At 50.2% G+C, this 18,745-nt stretch overlaps 1 protein-coding gene across 17 annotated transcripts in view; it reads right to left on the reverse strand.

The window, feature by feature from the left end:
* LOC146796177 (uncharacterized) overlaps positions 1 to 18,745 on the reverse strand; it is a 1,057,178-nt gene that overhangs the window by 552,251 nt on the left and 486,182 nt on the right. For all 17 annotated transcript variants that reach the window (XM_085628582.1, XM_085628595.1, XM_085628592.1 and 14 more), the window contains one exon: positions 14,002 to 14,169. In XM_085628582.1, the coding sequence (XP_085484708.1) occupies positions 14,002 to 14,169 (168 nt within the window). The remainder of the gene's footprint in view (positions 1 to 14,001; positions 14,170 to 18,745) is intronic.

Genomic DNA, 18,745 nt, shown 5'->3' on the forward strand with positions numbered 1-18,745 from the left:
ACATACCAGAAAAACAATGCAGTGAGAATCTTCAATGTAAGAAAACAACACAAATAAAAACAACAATAGGTACATTCCAGTGATCAGAAGATGTCACATATGCATACGGATTACTCTGCATTTGCTATGATGTTGAACATTTCGGGTATTGCGGTAACTTATCAAGCGCAGTGTCACAGAGATTCCTTCTAAAAGTTAAGCCCAGATATTTATATTGATCAACCTGCTCCACCTCCCGCGTATCTAAATGCCAGGTAAAACTCTACTTTTTTTTCCCCGAAGATCATGATCTTGGTCTTTTCCAAATTGATACAGAGCTGGTTCTGCGTACTATAAACTGCAAGGGCATTTAGTTTCCTCTGCAGACAAATTGGGGTATAATCCAGTAATACCAAGTCATCTGCATAAAGCAGACAGATGATATGCTGGTTCCCAATTTTTGGCGAAAAGGACTTAGATTGGGAAATAAAGGTTGGGAGGTCGGCCAAAAATAGACTAAAAAGCAAGGGTGCTAAAACGCACCCCTGACGCAGGCTGTTATCAATAGAGATGTTTTGTGATAATCGCACGTCTTATCTAACTCCACCTGGGCCCAATTACTAGAATGCAAGAACTGAAGTGCCCAAAGAAGTTTTGGTGGGAGGTTCCAAGCGGCAAGTTTTCCCCAAAGAATATCCCTGTACACAGAATCAAAGGCTGTCCATAAGTCTACAAAGCAACAGCACAGCCTTTCAAATAATAGCCCATGGAGCAAAACAGTGGTCTATGGTGGAATGACCCTCACGAAAGGCCCCTTGTTCTAATAGGATTCTCTTAGTTTCAATGGCCTAATCCTCAAGTTTAGCTAGGATAATCTTGGAAAAGATCTTTAGTAAAATATACAGGAGGCTAATAAGCCTATAGTTAGTAGGGTCTGTACCACTCCCTATTTTTAAAATAGGTTTCACTGTGTACCCTTTCCAGGAAAAAGGATAAAGGCCAGACATAGCAATCCAACTAAACAAGGAGAAGTAGACCGTGGCACACCAGACACTATTTGTTTTAATTATTACTGCTGGGATGTTATCGGGGCCAGCGGCTCGGGGGGGGGGTTTTACTCTCTCGATAACAGCCGTTATTTACTAAAAACCATGTAACTGGAAGAGTTTCCCATTTTCCTCATTCGCAACTACCAGGCACTACCAGGCTGGGTAGAGGGTTCACGGCTAGAACATCGTCCCTCCGTCACACCGTTAAACGCATGTGTGGCCAAGAAGCTGCTAACTCTGGTCTCTCAAAAAACATCGACTGAGCGTCCACCAAACAGCCATCAGGTGCCAGAAAACCAGATATCAGGTGACGAGTGGAGCCCCCCTCCACCGGCCGATGACGCAGATGCTGGCACTGAAACTGAGCACTGACACCGACACTGAGCAAAAATGCTAGGGGCTGCAGCTGGAACGCCGATGTCGGATGACGGAGCCATTGACGGAGCAGCCTGACCAGTCCGGAAGCAGAAAACCAAACTGAGCAGCTGAGGTGCGGTCCAATTGGACGGAGCGGCGGCAGCAGGCAAGAAGGAGGCAAACAGTTTTAGGGTAGCAGCACTGGCAGAGGGGACCTGTTTGGCAGGGACCCTGTGCACTACAATCGAAACCACATAGTTTTCCAGGCAAAAAGTGGGGGGCTAACCAAAGAGGCACTTTCTCACAGTTTTCAGTGCCTGCAGAAAGCAGGGGAGAAGCTCCTCTACTCCAAGGGAGATTGCTGGTAATTTGCGAAGTGCTGGCAGTCTCCTGGGGTTAATGGAAGCTGGTCAGCTGCAGGGCGAGTCGCTGGTCACGAATGTAGAGACTGGTGCAGACAGGTAGGGTTCAGCGGCAAAAGCCTATAGCAGTCTTCATTTCTCGTGCCTCTTCTTTGTCCTATTCTTCTTGATCCATTGAATCTATATTCTTGATGTCAGGGGTGTCACCTAAATACTCAAGGTAGGGTGTTACGGGGAGTGACAGATAGTAGCCAATGGACTACTTACCTTTAGCGTGCCTACACCCTTGACCACTTCCTGTGGGTAGAGGGCATAACCCTGAACTATAGAGCCTAACGCTGCCAAAATGAAGATGGTGGGATTCTAAAAGTCGTGTCTACATCAGGTAGACCACCTTAGGGGTGGAACTAGCCTGAGAGGGGGACACACCGCCTGATTAACTAATTTTCCCGCTTGTCCTAGTGCCAAATGTGCCTGGGGCAGAGGGTGGCATCACCCCTATCTGGGGAATTCTTGCTTGGGTCCCATATCAAATGAAGCAGAGGCCTTTCAAGCCTACTGCCTTGATAAGCGTATCACTTAGCCATCCTGCTTGGAGGAGATGACAACACCTCCAGCCGGAGCAGGCATTGTTTCTGCCATTGCTTGGAGCACGGGCTCTCTCCTCCAGGGTGTCAGGCTGTTCTACATCAGTCACCAGCACACAAGTAGTCTGTAGGTTTCGGGGGGCACCTCTAAGATGCCCTCTGGGTGCATGTATTATTAAATCCATCACTGGGGAGCACTAGGTGGCGCCGGTCCAACATGGCCGCTCGGCGGTGAGGCTCCGGACGCCTAACCCCGCAAATCCTTCCTAAATCCGTGGCGAGCTGCCCTGGCCGGCTCATTCGGGGCGCAACGGAGCATGGACCTGTCCTGCGGCCCAGAGCCCGAAGTTGACGGGATTCGGCCTGGCCCAAGCAACGATGGCGACCTGGAGGCGGGCCGGCGGCGGCAATCCTGGTGCTGGGACCCGGGCGGGCTGCTAATCGAGCCCGCGGCTCCCGCATGGTGTCTAGGCCCGGCCTTCCTGAGACATCGGCGGCCTCGTGGAGGCACTTCAACTTTCGCTGCTGCCCCCCCCCCTGCGAGGTGTTCCAGCCCAAGGACTGCCGGCAGTGAGTGTGGGGGTGCGGAGCGGGCCCCAGGGGGCCGTACTTTGGTGGACGGCAGCCGGTGAGTGCGGCGCTGAGGAAGGCGTGTGATTGGGGCTGCCCTGGCTGTCAAGGTGACCGGGGAGTAGTGGGGGCCCCCCCCCTTCGGGCCGGGTGTCGACGGTCGGGGACCGGCTCCCCCTTCCCCCCCCTGCGTCCGCCGCTGCACTTGGACCTGGTCCCTCGCGGTCTGCGGGGGGCCGTTGAGTGGAGCCTTTGCTGATCGGTCGGTGAGTGCGGTCCCTCCCCCCCCCCCCCCCCCCCCCGGCTGCAGGTTTTACGCTGTCAGCTGTGAGTGGCATCAACATCCGGGGGGGGGGAAGACGGGGGGTGCGACCTGAACTGAATCTGGCGTTCGCGGCCCTGGGCTGAGTGCTGGCATCAGTGGTTGGGGATCCACCCCGAGGTGCTTGGAACGGGGGCGGTTCTTCCCGCCTGTGCACCGGGGACCACCTTGAAGGGCTTGGACGTCTGCACGGGTCCTGTGACTTTCGCTGGGGGCGGCGTGGATTTGGCCTTGGCTGTGTTGTCCGGTAGGAGGCGGCTCACTGCCCTGGGTACCGGTGGGCCACGAGTCTGGAGTTCTAGTCGGCGGCCTTGAGCGCTATTCGGCCGCCTTTTCGGGCGGCGCGCAAGGAAGTGATCGGCATTGCTGCTGGCAATCAGCCTTCCGGATGGGCGAGGTGCCCCGGCCGTGCATCCTCCCCTCCTGCCATCCGCCGCCCTGGTCCCTGTGGGGTCTCCGGAAGGTACCCGTGTTGCTCACTGTCCGGCCTTGACGTCCCCTGTTGACCGTGGGGTGGCCATCATGGGTAAGGACAGGGCTTCCAGGCCGCCACCCGCAGCCACCCAAACCAGGATTGATCAGTACACGACCTACGAGAGGGGGGCGGGCTCGACCGAGGAGGCGACTTCGGCCCCCAACACGGACCTAGCACCCATTTTGGAGGCCATCAATGCCTCCCGCTCCTCCCTGGAGGGTATGGTAGGGGAGATCAAGGTCGACGTTGCCCTCCTCCGGGAGGACCTGCGTAACGCCACCTCCCGCATCTCCGAAACTGAATCAAGAAAATCAACAGCCGAGGACGACATCTGTCAGTTACAGGACCAAGTGCGAGAACTGACCACCCACTCTAAGGAACTGCACCGCCGGGCTGAGGATGCAGAAAACCGAGCCCGGCGTAGTAACCTCCGCCTGGTGGGATTTCCGGAGGGGGCAGAATCGGGCCGTGCAGATGATTTCTTGGAACGCTGGTTTAAGTCCTGGATGCCGGCGGACAGCCTGTCAACCTGGTTTGTGGTGGAGAGGGCCCACCGCTCGCTGGCTCCCAGGCCTCCAGGAGCGCCCCTCCGCCCTTTCATTTTAAAGATCCTCAATTTCAGAGACAGGGACGGAATTCTCCGTGAGGCCAGGCGCAAAGAGACTCTCACATTCCAAAATCACACTATAATGATCTTCCCGGACTACACCCGGGAGGTCCAGGAGCTCAGGCGATCCTACACGGAGGTGAAGCAGAAGATGCGGGCCATGGGCCTCCAGTACCAGCTTCAGTTCCCGGCCCGCCCCCGGGTCATTTTTCAACACAAAGCAATATTTTTTGACATGCCGCGAGCAGCCTGGACCCGGCTGACGGAGGAGCGTCCTTTGCATCGATCTGGACAGGGATCACCGGCGGCTGGGCGTCGGGGACAGGAAGTGCCCCGGCCGTCAAGAACCCGGCGACGCATAACAAACAGGGGGGTGTTATTTGTTCTGTCAGGTTATTTCTGAGCGCTCTCTTTATTTACGTTCTCGTGTGAGCTTAAATATATCTGAAACGGTGCCACAGGAGAGGGAGAAATACCCCTAAACCCTCTAGTGGTGGGCCACAGCCCACTATACAAACAGAACACAAACTGTGCACACGTTAAATTCAGTGTATAATGCGTAATAGCATATTGTTTCAAAACAAATCCATATAACAAAACAACTGAAGAAAAGCGAGGGACCACAAGACACAGAGGTAAATTCAAGCTTTCTGTTTATGGAGAGTTCAGATATTCCAGCCAGCCAACACATGTTTCGTCAAGGGGCACAAGAACCTCAGACTTCTTCAGGGCTGGTGAGAAAATATACATAGGGTACGTATCACAGAAAAGTACAATTGTGTTAAACTTCAAACAGGTACACCCTTACGTGTCCACAAAACACGGTGGGGAAGGTCACCAACCCGGCGACGCACACTGCCCCGGAGGCACGCAGAAGGAGAGGCGGTCGTCATGCGCTCCATGGGCCGGCCACGCCGGGCGTCTGGGGCCGCTTCTGCCTCTTCGGCTGCACCTACAAGTCCCGCTGCTACTGGACGACACACTGAGTCCCCCCTGCGGGTGGGCTCTGCAGCCCAGCCAGACGCACAAATGGACCTTACGGATCTTTCCCGCAGTCCGGTCATTTGATTTTTCCTTTAATGTAGGTGGATTTGTGGGAGGGGGAAGGGATTTGCTTTTCCAGGCTGGTGATGCGAGGGACTGGGCTTCAGTGTTTCACTACAATCGCAGCTCTCGGCCAGGGCAGGAGATTTTGTCTTGTTCCGATCTACTGAGGGGTCCACTAGATGCTCAAGCCCGAGCGTTTTAGCTTGGTTGTTGTTACATACCGTTAGGGCGACAGATGCTTTTGTTTTCGAAGTATAGGGTGGGGGGTTGGGGTTGTTTCTTCCTCCTAGGGGGGATTTCGTTGGTGGGGGGTGAATTCCTCATTGTTGTTGTTCTATGGCATCAAGACACTGTTGACCTGGTCCCCTGTCCGCTCTCCCGATGTCTCTCCCTCCGGGGAGACCATGCGCCTGCGCCCCCTTCAGTTTTGGTGTGGGTGCCGTGCCCTACGGGTGGCCCCTTTCTGCGCGCTCCCCGGCCCTCCTTGCATTCGACTCCGGGGTCATCCATTCCCCACAAGGGACGTGCTTCTTACAATGGCACCCATCCACCACATGCTGGGGTGGCGTCGTACTCTGCTCCCTGCTCCAGGCTCGCTCCCCTTAGCTTATGGAGTTCCCCACGGTCTGAGGGATACGCTCCCTCTACTCCGGAAGACGAGAACTCTGGTTAGGCATGCCCCCGACTATACTTATGGCTGACACACCCATTCCTAGGGCCGCCATGGGCATACTGTCCTGGAACGTAAATGGTCTTTTGGACCGTTTCAAACGCATGGCTGTCCTCAAATATGCACAGCGTATGGAGATCGACGTGCTCCTCCTTCAGGAGACCCACCTCCTCGGCAATAAATGTCCCTTTCTCGCCCGCTACGGATATGACAGGGTTTGGCACTCCGGCTTTGCTAGGGGATCCCGGGGGATGGCTATGATCAGACGGTCCTTTCCCTTTGTACTGGCCCAGGTGCATTTAGACCCCCAGGGTATGGCGGTTGCAGTTTGTGGCACTCTCGAGGGGCGACCACTCACCTTGATGTCCCTGTACGCGGCGCCAGCCCTGTTGCAGGCTGCCCTTTCCTATACCGCAGATTTGCTGCCAGCGCTCCTGGTGGGCTCGCTCATTTTAGGGGAGGGGACTTCAATGCTGTGTACACGCCCCGTATGGATTAGACGGGTCCGATCTCCCTCGCCAGAGCCGCTCGCGCGAGGCAGTTGTCGAGTTGGGCGGAAGCCCAGGGCCTGTGCGACGTCTGGAGGGTTTGGCACCCACACGCTCGTCAATACACTCACACCTCGGCGGCACACCATTCACACGCCCGGATTGACTTAATTTTTGTCCCGTCTACGGAATGTGCGGGTGTGCAAGATGCCCGCATTCTTCCAAGGGGCCTTTCGGACCACTCGCCACTGCTTCTCGCTCTCGGCCCACCTCCCTTTTCCGCCCGCCCGATGTGGCGCCTGAATGCCTGGTTCCTTCAGGACAAAGATTTTCGGAAAACAGTGGGAGACGAGCTTACCAATTATTCTCGTCATAATGTTGGCTCTGTCTCTTCCTCGGCCATCCTTTGGGAGGCCGGCAAGGCGACTATTAGGGGGGCTGCCCGGGGGCACGTGCAGCAGCAACGCCGGACACAGCTCCAGCGACTCCCGGCCTACGAAGCACAGGCCTTGGAACTTGAACGGGACCAGGAGGCGTTGAGTGATGCCGCGCGGGAGCGGCGGCTGGCCTTTCTGCGGGAAGAGATACGTATGCACTCTATGGAGGCGGCCAAGACTCTTTGGCGCTCCTCGGTGGCCGGGTGTACGGATGGGGGATAAGAACGGTACGCTCCTCCATCGGCTGGCCACTTACCCTCGCGCAAAGCGGATTGTTACTGCCAGTGTGGATTCCACTGACGTGACTCACACAATCTCTGTCGCAGTGGCACAGACCTTTGCAGATTATTACTGCCAACTATACCGGGCTCGGGCGCCAGGGATCTCCCTTGCAGGGATGATGCGGACGAGCGGGGCTGATCCTGGGCAATTGAGAGGGGAGGCTAGTGAGACATTAGATCTGCCCATCACGCTGCAGGAAATCGATGAAGCAATCAGTCACTTGGCTTCCGGGAAGACCCCAGGGCCGGACGGCTCTCCGCAGGAATATTATGCCCACTACCGTGAAACCCTTGCCCCGAGGCTTCTGGATCTCTATGCTGAAATGGTGGAGAAGGGCTCGTTCCCACCCGAGACGGACACGGCCACGATAGTAGTCCTTCCAAAAACACAACCCCCATCACAGTCTTGTTCGGATTATCGGCCTATATCTCTCATTAACACCGAGCTTAAGATATACGCTACCATCCTGGTGCAACGGCTTCGCCCGCATCTTGTCTCACTGGTCCATCCGGACCACTGTGGATTTATGCCGGCTCAAGGGACAAGGCACTGCTTGCGGCGCCAGCATCTGGCCCTGGCCCACCGGGAGCGCCTATCTCCTTATCTGGCCCTACTACTGGTTGACTTTGAAAAGGCCTTTGACTCGGTGGGGAGGGTCTACCTCGGAGAGGTCTTGGAGCGCATGGGTTTTGGTACCCAGTTTCGTGCCATGGTCCGGGTCCTGTAAGTGGCTCCACGAGCCCGAGTGCTGGTGAACGGAGCTCTGTCTCACACGTTCTCCATAGGGCGGGGAACGCGACTGGGCTGCCCGCTCTCGCCCCTCCTCTTCGCCCTGGCAATGGAGCCCCTGGCCGCTCTGGTCCGATCGGACCCGGTTCTCTGCGGGTGGGACTGGCCGGGTATGGTCCCTGATAAGATTGCCCTGTACGCATACGACGTCCTTCTCTATCTCTCAGACCCGGCTGCTCGGGCCCTCGTGTTCGCCAGATTCTTCGCCGTTTCGGACAGGCATCGGGTCTCCGCCTAAAACCCAAAAAATCTGTCCTGGTCCCGTTACACCCGTCTAGGGAGTGTTTCGATTGGCAGTCGGATATTCCCCTCCGGAGACTCTCCTTTAAATATTTGGGGATCTGGATCACCCTTCTTCCGGAGCTCTGCTGGGCACTCAACGTGGCCCCTGTGGTTAACAAGACCAGATCCGACATGGTGAAGTGGCAGTCGCTCCCACTGAACCCATTGGGGAGGATCGCACTCTACAAGATGATGATCCTCCCTAAGTTCCTATACATGCTACAGAACACGCCCTGCTCCTTCTCCCGCTCCTGGTTCCGGGAGATGGGACAAGATTGCGACTACGTTTCTCTGGGGTGGCGGTAGGCCCCGTCTGGCCCTGGACCGTTGTCGGATTCCTTCATACGACGGAGGCCTGAGCATGACTAACCTCTATTTGTATTATCTTGCAACTCGGCTTCTGGTGGTCCATGATTGGTTCTCGGGCGGGTGGGATGATCCGGCCTATAGGCTAGAGGTACAGCGCGTGGGGTCTCCTCCATTCAAAACATGCTCTACGGGGCGGTGATCCCCCTGTCGCTCTCGGACATTACGCGGGCCCCCTTCTTGGCATGGCGTGCTGCTCTATGGCATACCCGCTGGTCAAGGACACTGACCCTGGTCACACCACTTTGGCATGGAACTTGGCTGCGGGAGGTAGCGGGGTTAGAGGGGTTTCGAGCATGGGACCTTCTGGGGATCTCTCGCTTTGGTGACCTGTGGCGGGGGGACCACATGTGTTCCTTTCAGGAGCTTCAGGGCCGATTTTCATTGCACCCTTCGCAATTCTATAAATACCTCCAGCTGCGCCACGCGGTCCAAACTCACGTCCCTCTGGAATCACGGATCCCTGACCACAGCCCGCCTGAGGCCCAGGTGATGCTGGGGTGCCTTGGGAGGGGAGGAATTTCCCGTATTTATCGTTCCCTGGTTAATAACACCCCAGTAGACTGGGAAGGGCTGATTCAGCGCTGGGAGACCTGGGTGGGTCCATTGGATGAAGCTGATTGGAGAGACGCCCTTATGGCCCCCAGGACGATTAACACTTGGGCTAGATTGAGGCTCATCCAGTTTTATTATCTGCATGCCGCATATCTGACCCCGGAGCGCCTCTACCGTGCAGGCCTTTCCCCGGAGGCTTCATGCGCCCGCTGAGGGGTAGGCCCGGCGGACTTCTTCCACATGGTTTGGAATTGCCCGCGCTTGGGGAGCTACTGGGAGGAGATTGAGCTTGAATTAACGGAGGTCCTGGGGTGGGAGGTCCCCCATGACCCCAAAATGGCTTTGCTGGGGATAACGGATGGATTGGATGGATCCCGCAATGAAAAATATTTCCTAACTACTGCTCTGGTAGTGGCTAAAAGAGATATCGCTGCCGCCTGGAAGCAGATCGATCCACCCAACTGTGCTAAATGGAGAAGGGGCGTGGACTGGTGTGCCGCACAAGAACGGACATTATATGCTGCACGGGGATGCCCCAAAAAGTTTTGCAGAGTATGGGGGAAATGGTTAGGGGGCTTATTCTAGGGGGGGAGCACAGGTGAGGGGTGCGGGAGGTCAAGGGAGGAGATGGAGGATTTTGCTACTGTTTGTCATTGAGTCCATGATATGTCATTTTGATGCCAGTTCAATTGGACTGTTGTATGTGCCTTTTAAGTTTGTTGTTCCACAAGAAAATAAAAATGTGATTATCAAAAAAATAAATCCATCACTGGGTGTGGGTTTATTGATACGAGACGTTTGATACCAAAAATGTCTAGCTTCAGTGAAGGCATCATGTACCTGGGGAACTAGTAATTACCAGTGTCTCGCACATGTATCTAAAATGTCTTCACTGTTTACTTGCAATATCTAAGAATCGACTTAGACATCACAGGGGCTTATCTGTTCGTGCAGATACGTCCTCACATGTGGTAAAGTGCACCGTAAGTACCCCCATCACTTCCGTGAACACCCGGGGGCACTGGACAGGCCGAGGGGGAGCACAGCAAACCGGAAGGGCTGTTAGTTACAGGTAAACTCTGTCGGCATCCAGCAAGTTCAACGCTACCTTCCATGCTCCAGGGTCCAGGGCAGACAAGACCTGAGCCAAGTTGAGCATCTTGAATTTCTCTTTCTTCAGGAAGGCGTTAATGGTCTGCAGCTCTAGTATGGGGTGGAGGCCTCAATCATTTTTCGGCAGCAGAAAGCAGCAGGAGTAGCAACCACGTCCCACTTTTGATTCTGGCACCCGCTTGATGACTCCTTGGTCCAATAGAGCCTGTACTTCCTGAAGGAGAAAGAAGGGATGGTTCTCCATCAGCTTTTCTGGAGATGGTAACAAAGGTGGAGGGGTTTCCTCAAAGGTATAGCCTTAACCTCCTTTGGACAATTTGAAGCATCCACTTTCTGATGTTATCACTCTCTATTGGGGCAGATTGGGCTTGATTATGCAAACCAACATCTATGCTGGGGGATTGTACAGCATGCTGGCTTTGGTTTCCAAGTCCTTTGTGGGAACTACATCCACAGCCACAAAAAGGGTTGGAGGCTTGGTAATCTTGGGGAGTGCAGCTGGTTTAATGCCAGGGAAGAGCCCATAGATCTGAAGGTAGACTGACTCTCCTTAAAATGCTCAAGCGAAAAATAGGCTTGTCTTTCAAAGAGGTGACAGCCGCCGTAAGACATGTCCATCAGAGCAGACTTGACATCCCCTAAGAAGCCAGTTGATCGGAGCCAGGTATGGAGGCGTCCTGCCACTGTGAATCACTCTGATAACTTCGGTTCGAGTTCACGCTACATAAAACTACCCCCCAAAAATGAATCAGTGATGTCCATCCCACGATGGAGGGAGAACGTTGCTGCGTCCATCCCATCAATAATGGCCTGCAGAGGATTGTAGAGGCCGTACACTTAGGAAGCCGAAACACATCGACCTTTTATATTGGAGGAGCCGATTGATATGAATATTCACTTGCATTAATTTTGGACAGTGGGCAAGGCATTAACCATTCAACAGATATGCCTTCCAGTCAGGCCTAGCCTTATGACTACCTCCAGGTGGATCAAGGACTTAAATAGCTTCAGTACCACCTTTAACACAATCAATTACGGAGGGACAAGGAATAGATGCAATGTTCATTTGTATATATTTGATGTAATTATTATAATTTTGATGTCGAACAGAAAAATGTTGAGATACATTTTTGATATCATGCGATGGTCATATAGGCAATTTATGTATACACACAATTGTTTTTTTATTATTACTTGCCGCCATGCTTAATTTATTAAAAAACTGCATAACATCATAAGTACCAAGAAAGGTATAGGTAGCATTATTAAAAAGCAACTAGAGTAATATCATGCCATTCATTCATAGTACCACTTCAAAACGGTATCGATATTGGGCTGAACTAGCATTTTCATTTGATCTATACATTTTTTAAACCTCATTTTTGTTTTGTTTGTATATGTAGCCCAGGTTTGGTGGGGTAACATGGGCAAACCCCCTGGTTAGTGTATATCAATAATGGCCTGGTTCACTATGGCTTGGGCCTCTTCCGAGAGGTCCCACTGAGTGTCGGAGTATTGACCCAAGAGGCATGCAGTGTTCACTGGCCACAATGCTAGGCTGGTGGAAGAGAAGAGTCTCTGTTTTTGAGGAAATCCACCCTCTTAGATTTCCTGTCCGGAGGAGAGGTAGGGAATACGCTGGGATGAAGTTTGGCAGATGATGCCTGCACCACCAGGCTCTCGGACGTTGGGTGCTGGGTGAAGAAGGCTGAGTCCCCAGAGTGGCAGTGGTGACAGGCAAACACCTGTGCAGGGCTTGGCCCAAGTACCCAGGAGAGAGTCCATGAGGGCATTGTTGAGCGGAAGCAAGGGCTCCAAAGTGGATAGCCCTGGCGATGCATCTCTGTGCAGACATTGGTCTTAACTGGTCTTAACCTAAATAGAGGGAAGCTGCAGGTCGAGGACCAATGCTGCCTTCCTCTCCACCATAGCTAAGAATGTGCCTTCCTCTGTGGCAGGTCCAAGAGGTGAGACCAGGCCAGCATCTTGAAAGGTATCCAGTCCACTGACATTTCCCACGTCCTCTTACCGGGTGTTGTCTTGATAGGGATGGGCCTTCTCATCAGAGTGGTTAAAAAATTGGTAGGGGTTGTCATAGTCCCCCTGAGAGTCATATTGAGCACTAGGCCTGTCAAAGTCAAGGGGCAGCGTATCCGAGCCAGATGGCACCACGTTCGACGTCGAGCTGCGCCGTCTCAGAGTAAGACTGAACAATGGTGTCTGAGTCGTCAGGTGGCACTGGTGAAATTAAGTGTGGGGTCATCATCCGGAGTTGTTGCAGATCCGGAGGTGGATTCAGAGTGCCCACCTGGCGTTGGGGTCATGCTCGCAGGCAGTACCCAAGCAGGGGCCCTCTCTGCTCTGTGGGGCCCGAAGGCTCACCAGAGGGTGCTGGGAATCCAAAAATGGAGTACATGGCTACATAAAACTACTTACGTCAGGCTAGAGTCAGGTAGGTGAGGTGTGGCACAAGCTAGAGGGGGAGGAGGCAAAGTATGCTTGGACTTCTTCTTCTTTGACTTACCTGACTTCGATGACGATGACTTGGACTTAGAGAGACCGACTCTGTGACTGGGCCTCAGATCGTCCTCGAGATCAGGACTGGGAAACACATGGTGCCTTCTTGTGCTGCGCCGCTAGGAGCTTTATGGCTCACTCCCTGATCGCCTTCGGGTGCATCAACAGACAGTCGCGCAAGCCTTGAGTCGTAGTTCGACCCCAGACACCACTGACAGACTAAGTGCGGATCAGAAACAGACATATCTGTGACATTCCCAACAAGGTTTAAAACATGTGGGTTTGTTAGGCGACACGTTCCTATCATATTGGGGGGAAATTGCTCCAAAAAAAGCCTACAAAAATTCGAAAAGGATTGTCACAAAGTGATGGAGGTAGCTCTCCAATCCACACTGTTGGAATGGAAAGAAAGGAACTGATGTCAGTGTGCCGAGATGGCGAAATTCACTTACAAAGCAGACCTGCATACGTACAGTCGACTGACCACCTACAGGCATGGAGAGGTACTGCTTAAGATTTTCCAGATCCAGTTTGACACCAGGGGAATATTATAAGGTGATGAATCTGCATTAGAAGCCTTGATCAGAATTCTAATTCCACTTCAGGCCCATCTAAATGTGCCCACAGCCTTACAATACATAAGCTATGGCTAATAAAATTAGCTTAAGTAGTGGCTGTCAAGCTGAATAAATTGGGGTGCAGTAGATTGGTGGTTACATTAAACAGAGTAGAACAGTTTTCAAATTCTTGCAGTCAATTGCCCGGCTCTCAACCTTTCTAATTACATTGTGGCTGGTTAAATGTAAACAAAGTCAGAGTCTGGAAAATATGTTTAGGGAAATAGAGAGAAAATGGTACAACTAAATAGACAGATTATAGAACAATTGGGTTAAGTTTTTCAAATTCAAGAAATAGTCACATCTGAGAAGGCTTTCATTCAAGGTGTAATACTCCGATTAGGAACTTGGTACAAAATTTCATTTTAATCATTTGACCAAAAATTTGCCGATATTTGGCAAATTGTTGTACCGCTGTTCTATTTTTTCCTGCCAAAACTTGAAGCCCTTACAAATAGGTAACATACAGGTATTAATAACTTTATAAAAGAAGCACACATTTACCTTTAGCACAGGTATGAATAACTTACTGTCTGTACTCGATCTCTTCACACCAGTCTCCATTGTTCGCCCTCCTCCTAGCTCCCCCTGACCGTGGCCAGCTGCAGGGCTTGGTGTCGCCGTACCAGGGGAGCCCACAGAGCCAAACCTTGCGCCATGAACAAGGGCAGGCAGACGCGTGCTGCAGTCAGCGACCACTGAGTAATAAAAAACAAACACATTAGGGACCAAAACATGTAAAGTAAAAACCAGTCAGGCCGCTACACACATCTCAGTGAAAGCTGAGCAGAAATTTCGAGTACAGATTTCTTAATTTTATTTACCTATTTAAGCTTTGTGTCATGTTAAACTGTGATAGGTAGCCTCAGGAGTGTCAACAAATGTGCCAATAGACACTCAACCTGTACTAATACAAAAAATCCTGCAAACACCTAATGTACTTCTTGTTACTCGATTTGGCACATACGAGATCTCAGGAGATTTCCCAACATGTCCTTGTCTCAACAAGGGCAGAATTCTATCAGAACACAGTCAGTGGTGAACTCTCGGCTACAGTGATCACGGTGAGGTGAAATCCACAACGCCACAGCAAATAATCAAAATGGTGTTTTCTGTGGCACCTATAGTTATGTGATCTTACAAAGATAAAAAGACAAACACGCACACTCTACAGTGGAGAACATTTGTCAACTTCCTATTTTCTTCTTTGCAAAATTGCAGCACCACATGACTTTCATTTTTTTTCCACCCAACATTTTTATTTTATTTGGCCAGCTCACAATAGAATGCCAAAGAAATATATTAATTTGATATTATTATCTTTCCATGATTCGAACATATTGTTTTTTTATCCACACAAGGCTTTTTCAAGCTCACTGTGCATTCAGTTTCTCTCCCACTTACAACATATAACTCTACGAGGGTTTTGAATTTGTTTGGGTTAATTATTTACATTTCGTGAGTACCTAAATCTGTTTGGCTAATGTTAGCAGAAAATGCAGTTCTAGGCTCCATCACAAGATGCCCTGAAATCCTAAATCGATTTGTGAATCAAGCTGTGCAGAAAAAAACAAGGATGGGTAGCTGGTGACAGAGTGAGCACAAGCCCTATTCAGGAGAGAGCAAGAGACACTGCTTGGGGATGAAAAATCCTTCGGTCCTTACTCTCGTCTGAAAATAGTGCTCGTCATTAAACAACATACACATTTTCCCTAAAAACCTTCAGTTAATGGCTGTGCGGGCACAGGCATGAGTGCAGGACCATATCTCCTTTAATTTTTCCAGCAAATCGCAAGCAAAGTCAAATTATTAAACTCTCCATAGCCATCTTTATCACTCTTCTACCTCACCATTTCACCTCATTTAATTTAACCATGGTGCTTCGACAGCACCATTGATAATTACTTCTTCAAGGTGGTTGCTTTTTAGCATGCACTCATTTGTGTTTCCACCTCTGAGTGAACCCCTTAATACTCCCTATTGTGGTATCTGTTGACCTTCACTGCTCTCCCAGAGCCGAGGTAGACTCCCTCTAGGTAGACTTCATTAAACCTTATTAATGAACTGCTTCCTTCTACTCCTACAGGCAAACAATAGATCCTTCTCCCACTAGTAGGGGAAAATACAAAGAGGGCAGCTCTACCACTGCTTCTGGGAGGACTCTATTGATCCTCATGGAGTTGCCCTCTGCCTCCACGCAGAAGACTGCAGAAAATATTTAGTGGAATGCTGTTTCCTTTATGCTCAAGGGTGAACTCAATGGACACTCAGCAGGTTGCTCCACTAGTAACCCTGGATAGTGAACTCTAATAAATCTTATGGGCTTAAGGTTGTTTGAAGACACCAGTATAAAGTTTGCATTCCTTCCCAGCCAGGATGTGCAATTAGCTCAGGGATTGAGGGGGTTTTAAGCCACTCCAAAGTGTACCTCATTAACCATGTGACTCATCTGAACTTAGTCCTGCACCTTGGTACTCCAGGCAAGAGGTTTTTATGGAGCAGACCACCCTCATCTTGTAAAGCTCACAGATTTAACATGGCCAACAGAGATAAAAGAATAGAATACAAGAGATAGAAGCTATTTGGCAATCAGAATCATGCCAATTTATGGATAAATTGTGTTGCATAACAGACAATGAATGAGCAATCAATTTGTTAAATTTTGAGCTCTAAGGGCAAATTTGCAGATCCATAAGGTACAGATATGAAACAAATGAAAGTGAGGATTTTACACCAGTACCTCCTAAAATAGTGAACAGATTTACTGCAATCCACAAAAGAACAAATTATGCATCTTCACCACAAATCTGGTGCATATCTGCAAATATGTTTTGGCCATGGATTAGAGTGCTGGAATGAAAGTCTTCAGGATAGCCTGGAGATGCAGTGCAAACCAACCCTTACATTTTCAGGATATTCTTGTACTTCCCCTGCAGCGACTGTGACAGTTATGAGGGTTTATTAGAGGTACTCCATCTTTTTGCTTTATCGTTTGTCATGCTAAAAGTATATTCACTTTCTGAATGAGGGTGGTGCTGTTCCCTCAAAACCATGCTCCACAACTACTAGGACATGTCTGCTGATGATTTGTAGCCCATTGGGACATACTTTTCTTATTTTTCTACATTTACCTGGGGTGGCTGACTACTGGCTACCACTGGTAAAGTCATTCACATCTCCAGAAGTGGAAGCCCTTGCCTTCATCATGTCTAGGACATACATGTTTTTGTGAGGGTTTTTGGTTCAAGGACCACTTCATGAATGTTGAGATTAATTTGCTAAGCAGACCAAAATGCTATATGATCATGTTGGAAATGAAAGCCTGAATATGTTCCATTTTGTGTCACCACCTCAAAATCACATTGTACTAAACGGGAGCTGTCTGAATTCCTCTGTCCAGGGTAGGTCTGTCCTTGCCTGAGTGAAACCACACATCTTCCATTATCTGTGTTGCTGCTGGTCCCCTTGACAATGGGAATAGATGACAGGCACTGTTGGAGTGCAATACACTGATCACATGGGGCCAATCCAAATGTGTTGAGGAAGTGTTGAGCTTCAAGGCACGTCAATAGACTGGGCACCACATTCATCTATTGCATATCTAATTAATGCACTTCATACTAACTCTTTTTTTCTTGTACGACTTAAAAATACGACTCATGAGTTGGAATTTCTTAATTAGCCCTGGATTATATTTTCAATAGACACCCCAATGTGTTTCAAACTTCAACTCTTCATCAGAGGGTCTGGTAATGACTGTTATAAGAATGTTAAAATGTTATTTTCGCTTTTTTGGCATTCACCATCTCTATTCCAAATAAAAGTTTTATTTGTTTAAGTAGTATAACTAAAGCCATCCACATCAGTACCTTTTTGGTGGATCGCTTGGGCACTGAGGAGGCTTGCACAGTAGTGTAGGATGATAGCTCACCAGGAGTGGAACATCTGCTCGGTTGCTACTATCCCTCCCGTGCTCATATGTGGGAAGCTGGGGTGAAGCCTTGGTGCTCTATATGGTGGCAAAAAAGAGAGTTTACTGAAATAACCAGCTGGATTACGCCTGCCAGGGGAGGACAACCTGATCCCAGACACCTGAACATTCCCACTGTAATGGAATGATTTGCTAGAAGGACGTCTCAAAACACATGGCTGAGGGGCCATGTTATTTCCAGCTGTAAAGCCCGTCATGAGAAGAAATCACCTGAAATAGGATCTTTGTCATAAGTCAGCATTGCTGCCTGCACTGTCCAGTTGTCAGTTGGTGAAATCTGTGACTGCAGTAGGTGTGCATGGTCCAGTGGGTGCTTCTTTCCTTGGAACATATTATCACAATTAGCAGATTCTGAAATACAGGCCCCTAGTGTTTTGAGTAGCACTGTGACTTGATGATGGGTGCTAGGCCTCTATATAATTTTCTCATTGAACAAAAGATCCGACCAGTTGGGTCCTAAATTAGCTGTGCAACACCTTTGACTTTTAACTGATCCCTGATCGCCACTTAATACATCGTTGGATCCTCAGGAACGCTAATAATTTCACTGCAGTGGAGTCCTGGTTGTTTGGGTGGGTTGACGTTGGGCATAGGGAAGGTCTGTGTACACCCTTTGTTTTTTATTAAATTGGGTACTGGGAACCTCAGCTGCTAATGCTTCAGCACATTGAACAGTCCAGTGTGGCACACAAGTTTGGCCCACTGCCAATCTCATATACCGGGCCGCCACATATGTATCCTTTTCAAAAATCCAGACCCACTAGTGGAAGGAAAAGCTCTCACCAAAGACTGAGAATTGGAGGACTTCAGAAAATCCCCATGACAACATGAAAGCAGCCCCAAACAACATTAGTGGAAAGGTGTGAGAAATTGGGTTGCTGGTTGAGGGGGGTGAAACCCTACTCAAGCAAGAGACACAATCTTTGTCAGGGTGAACCACAAAAAGTCACTAAATTAACCTGTGCTTATCCTGTAGCTTGGTGCAAAAGCAGTCAGGCCTAACTTAGAGGCAATGTGTAAAGTATTTATGCTGCACTTAAACAGTAATACAGTAAAAAAAACACCAGAAAAATCCCACACCAATTTAGAAAACTAGAGTACATTTTAAAAAATTTGACACCAAATGACAAAAATCCAATCAGTAGAACTGGAGATATAGAATTTTAAAAATGTAGGGTAAGTTTAGTGCCTAAAAGCTCAAAGCACCACTCACAGTTATCTGGCCATGTGGGACCGGGTGAAAATTACTAGTTCAGGCTGACTGCGGTGGAGCACGGGTCGGA

The sequence above is a fragment of the Triturus cristatus genome, chromosome 10, assembly GCF_964204655.1.
Source record: "Triturus cristatus chromosome 10, aTriCri1.1, whole genome shotgun sequence".
In the NCBI taxonomy this organism is placed as follows: Eukaryota; Metazoa; Chordata; class Amphibia; order Caudata; family Salamandridae; genus Triturus; species Triturus cristatus.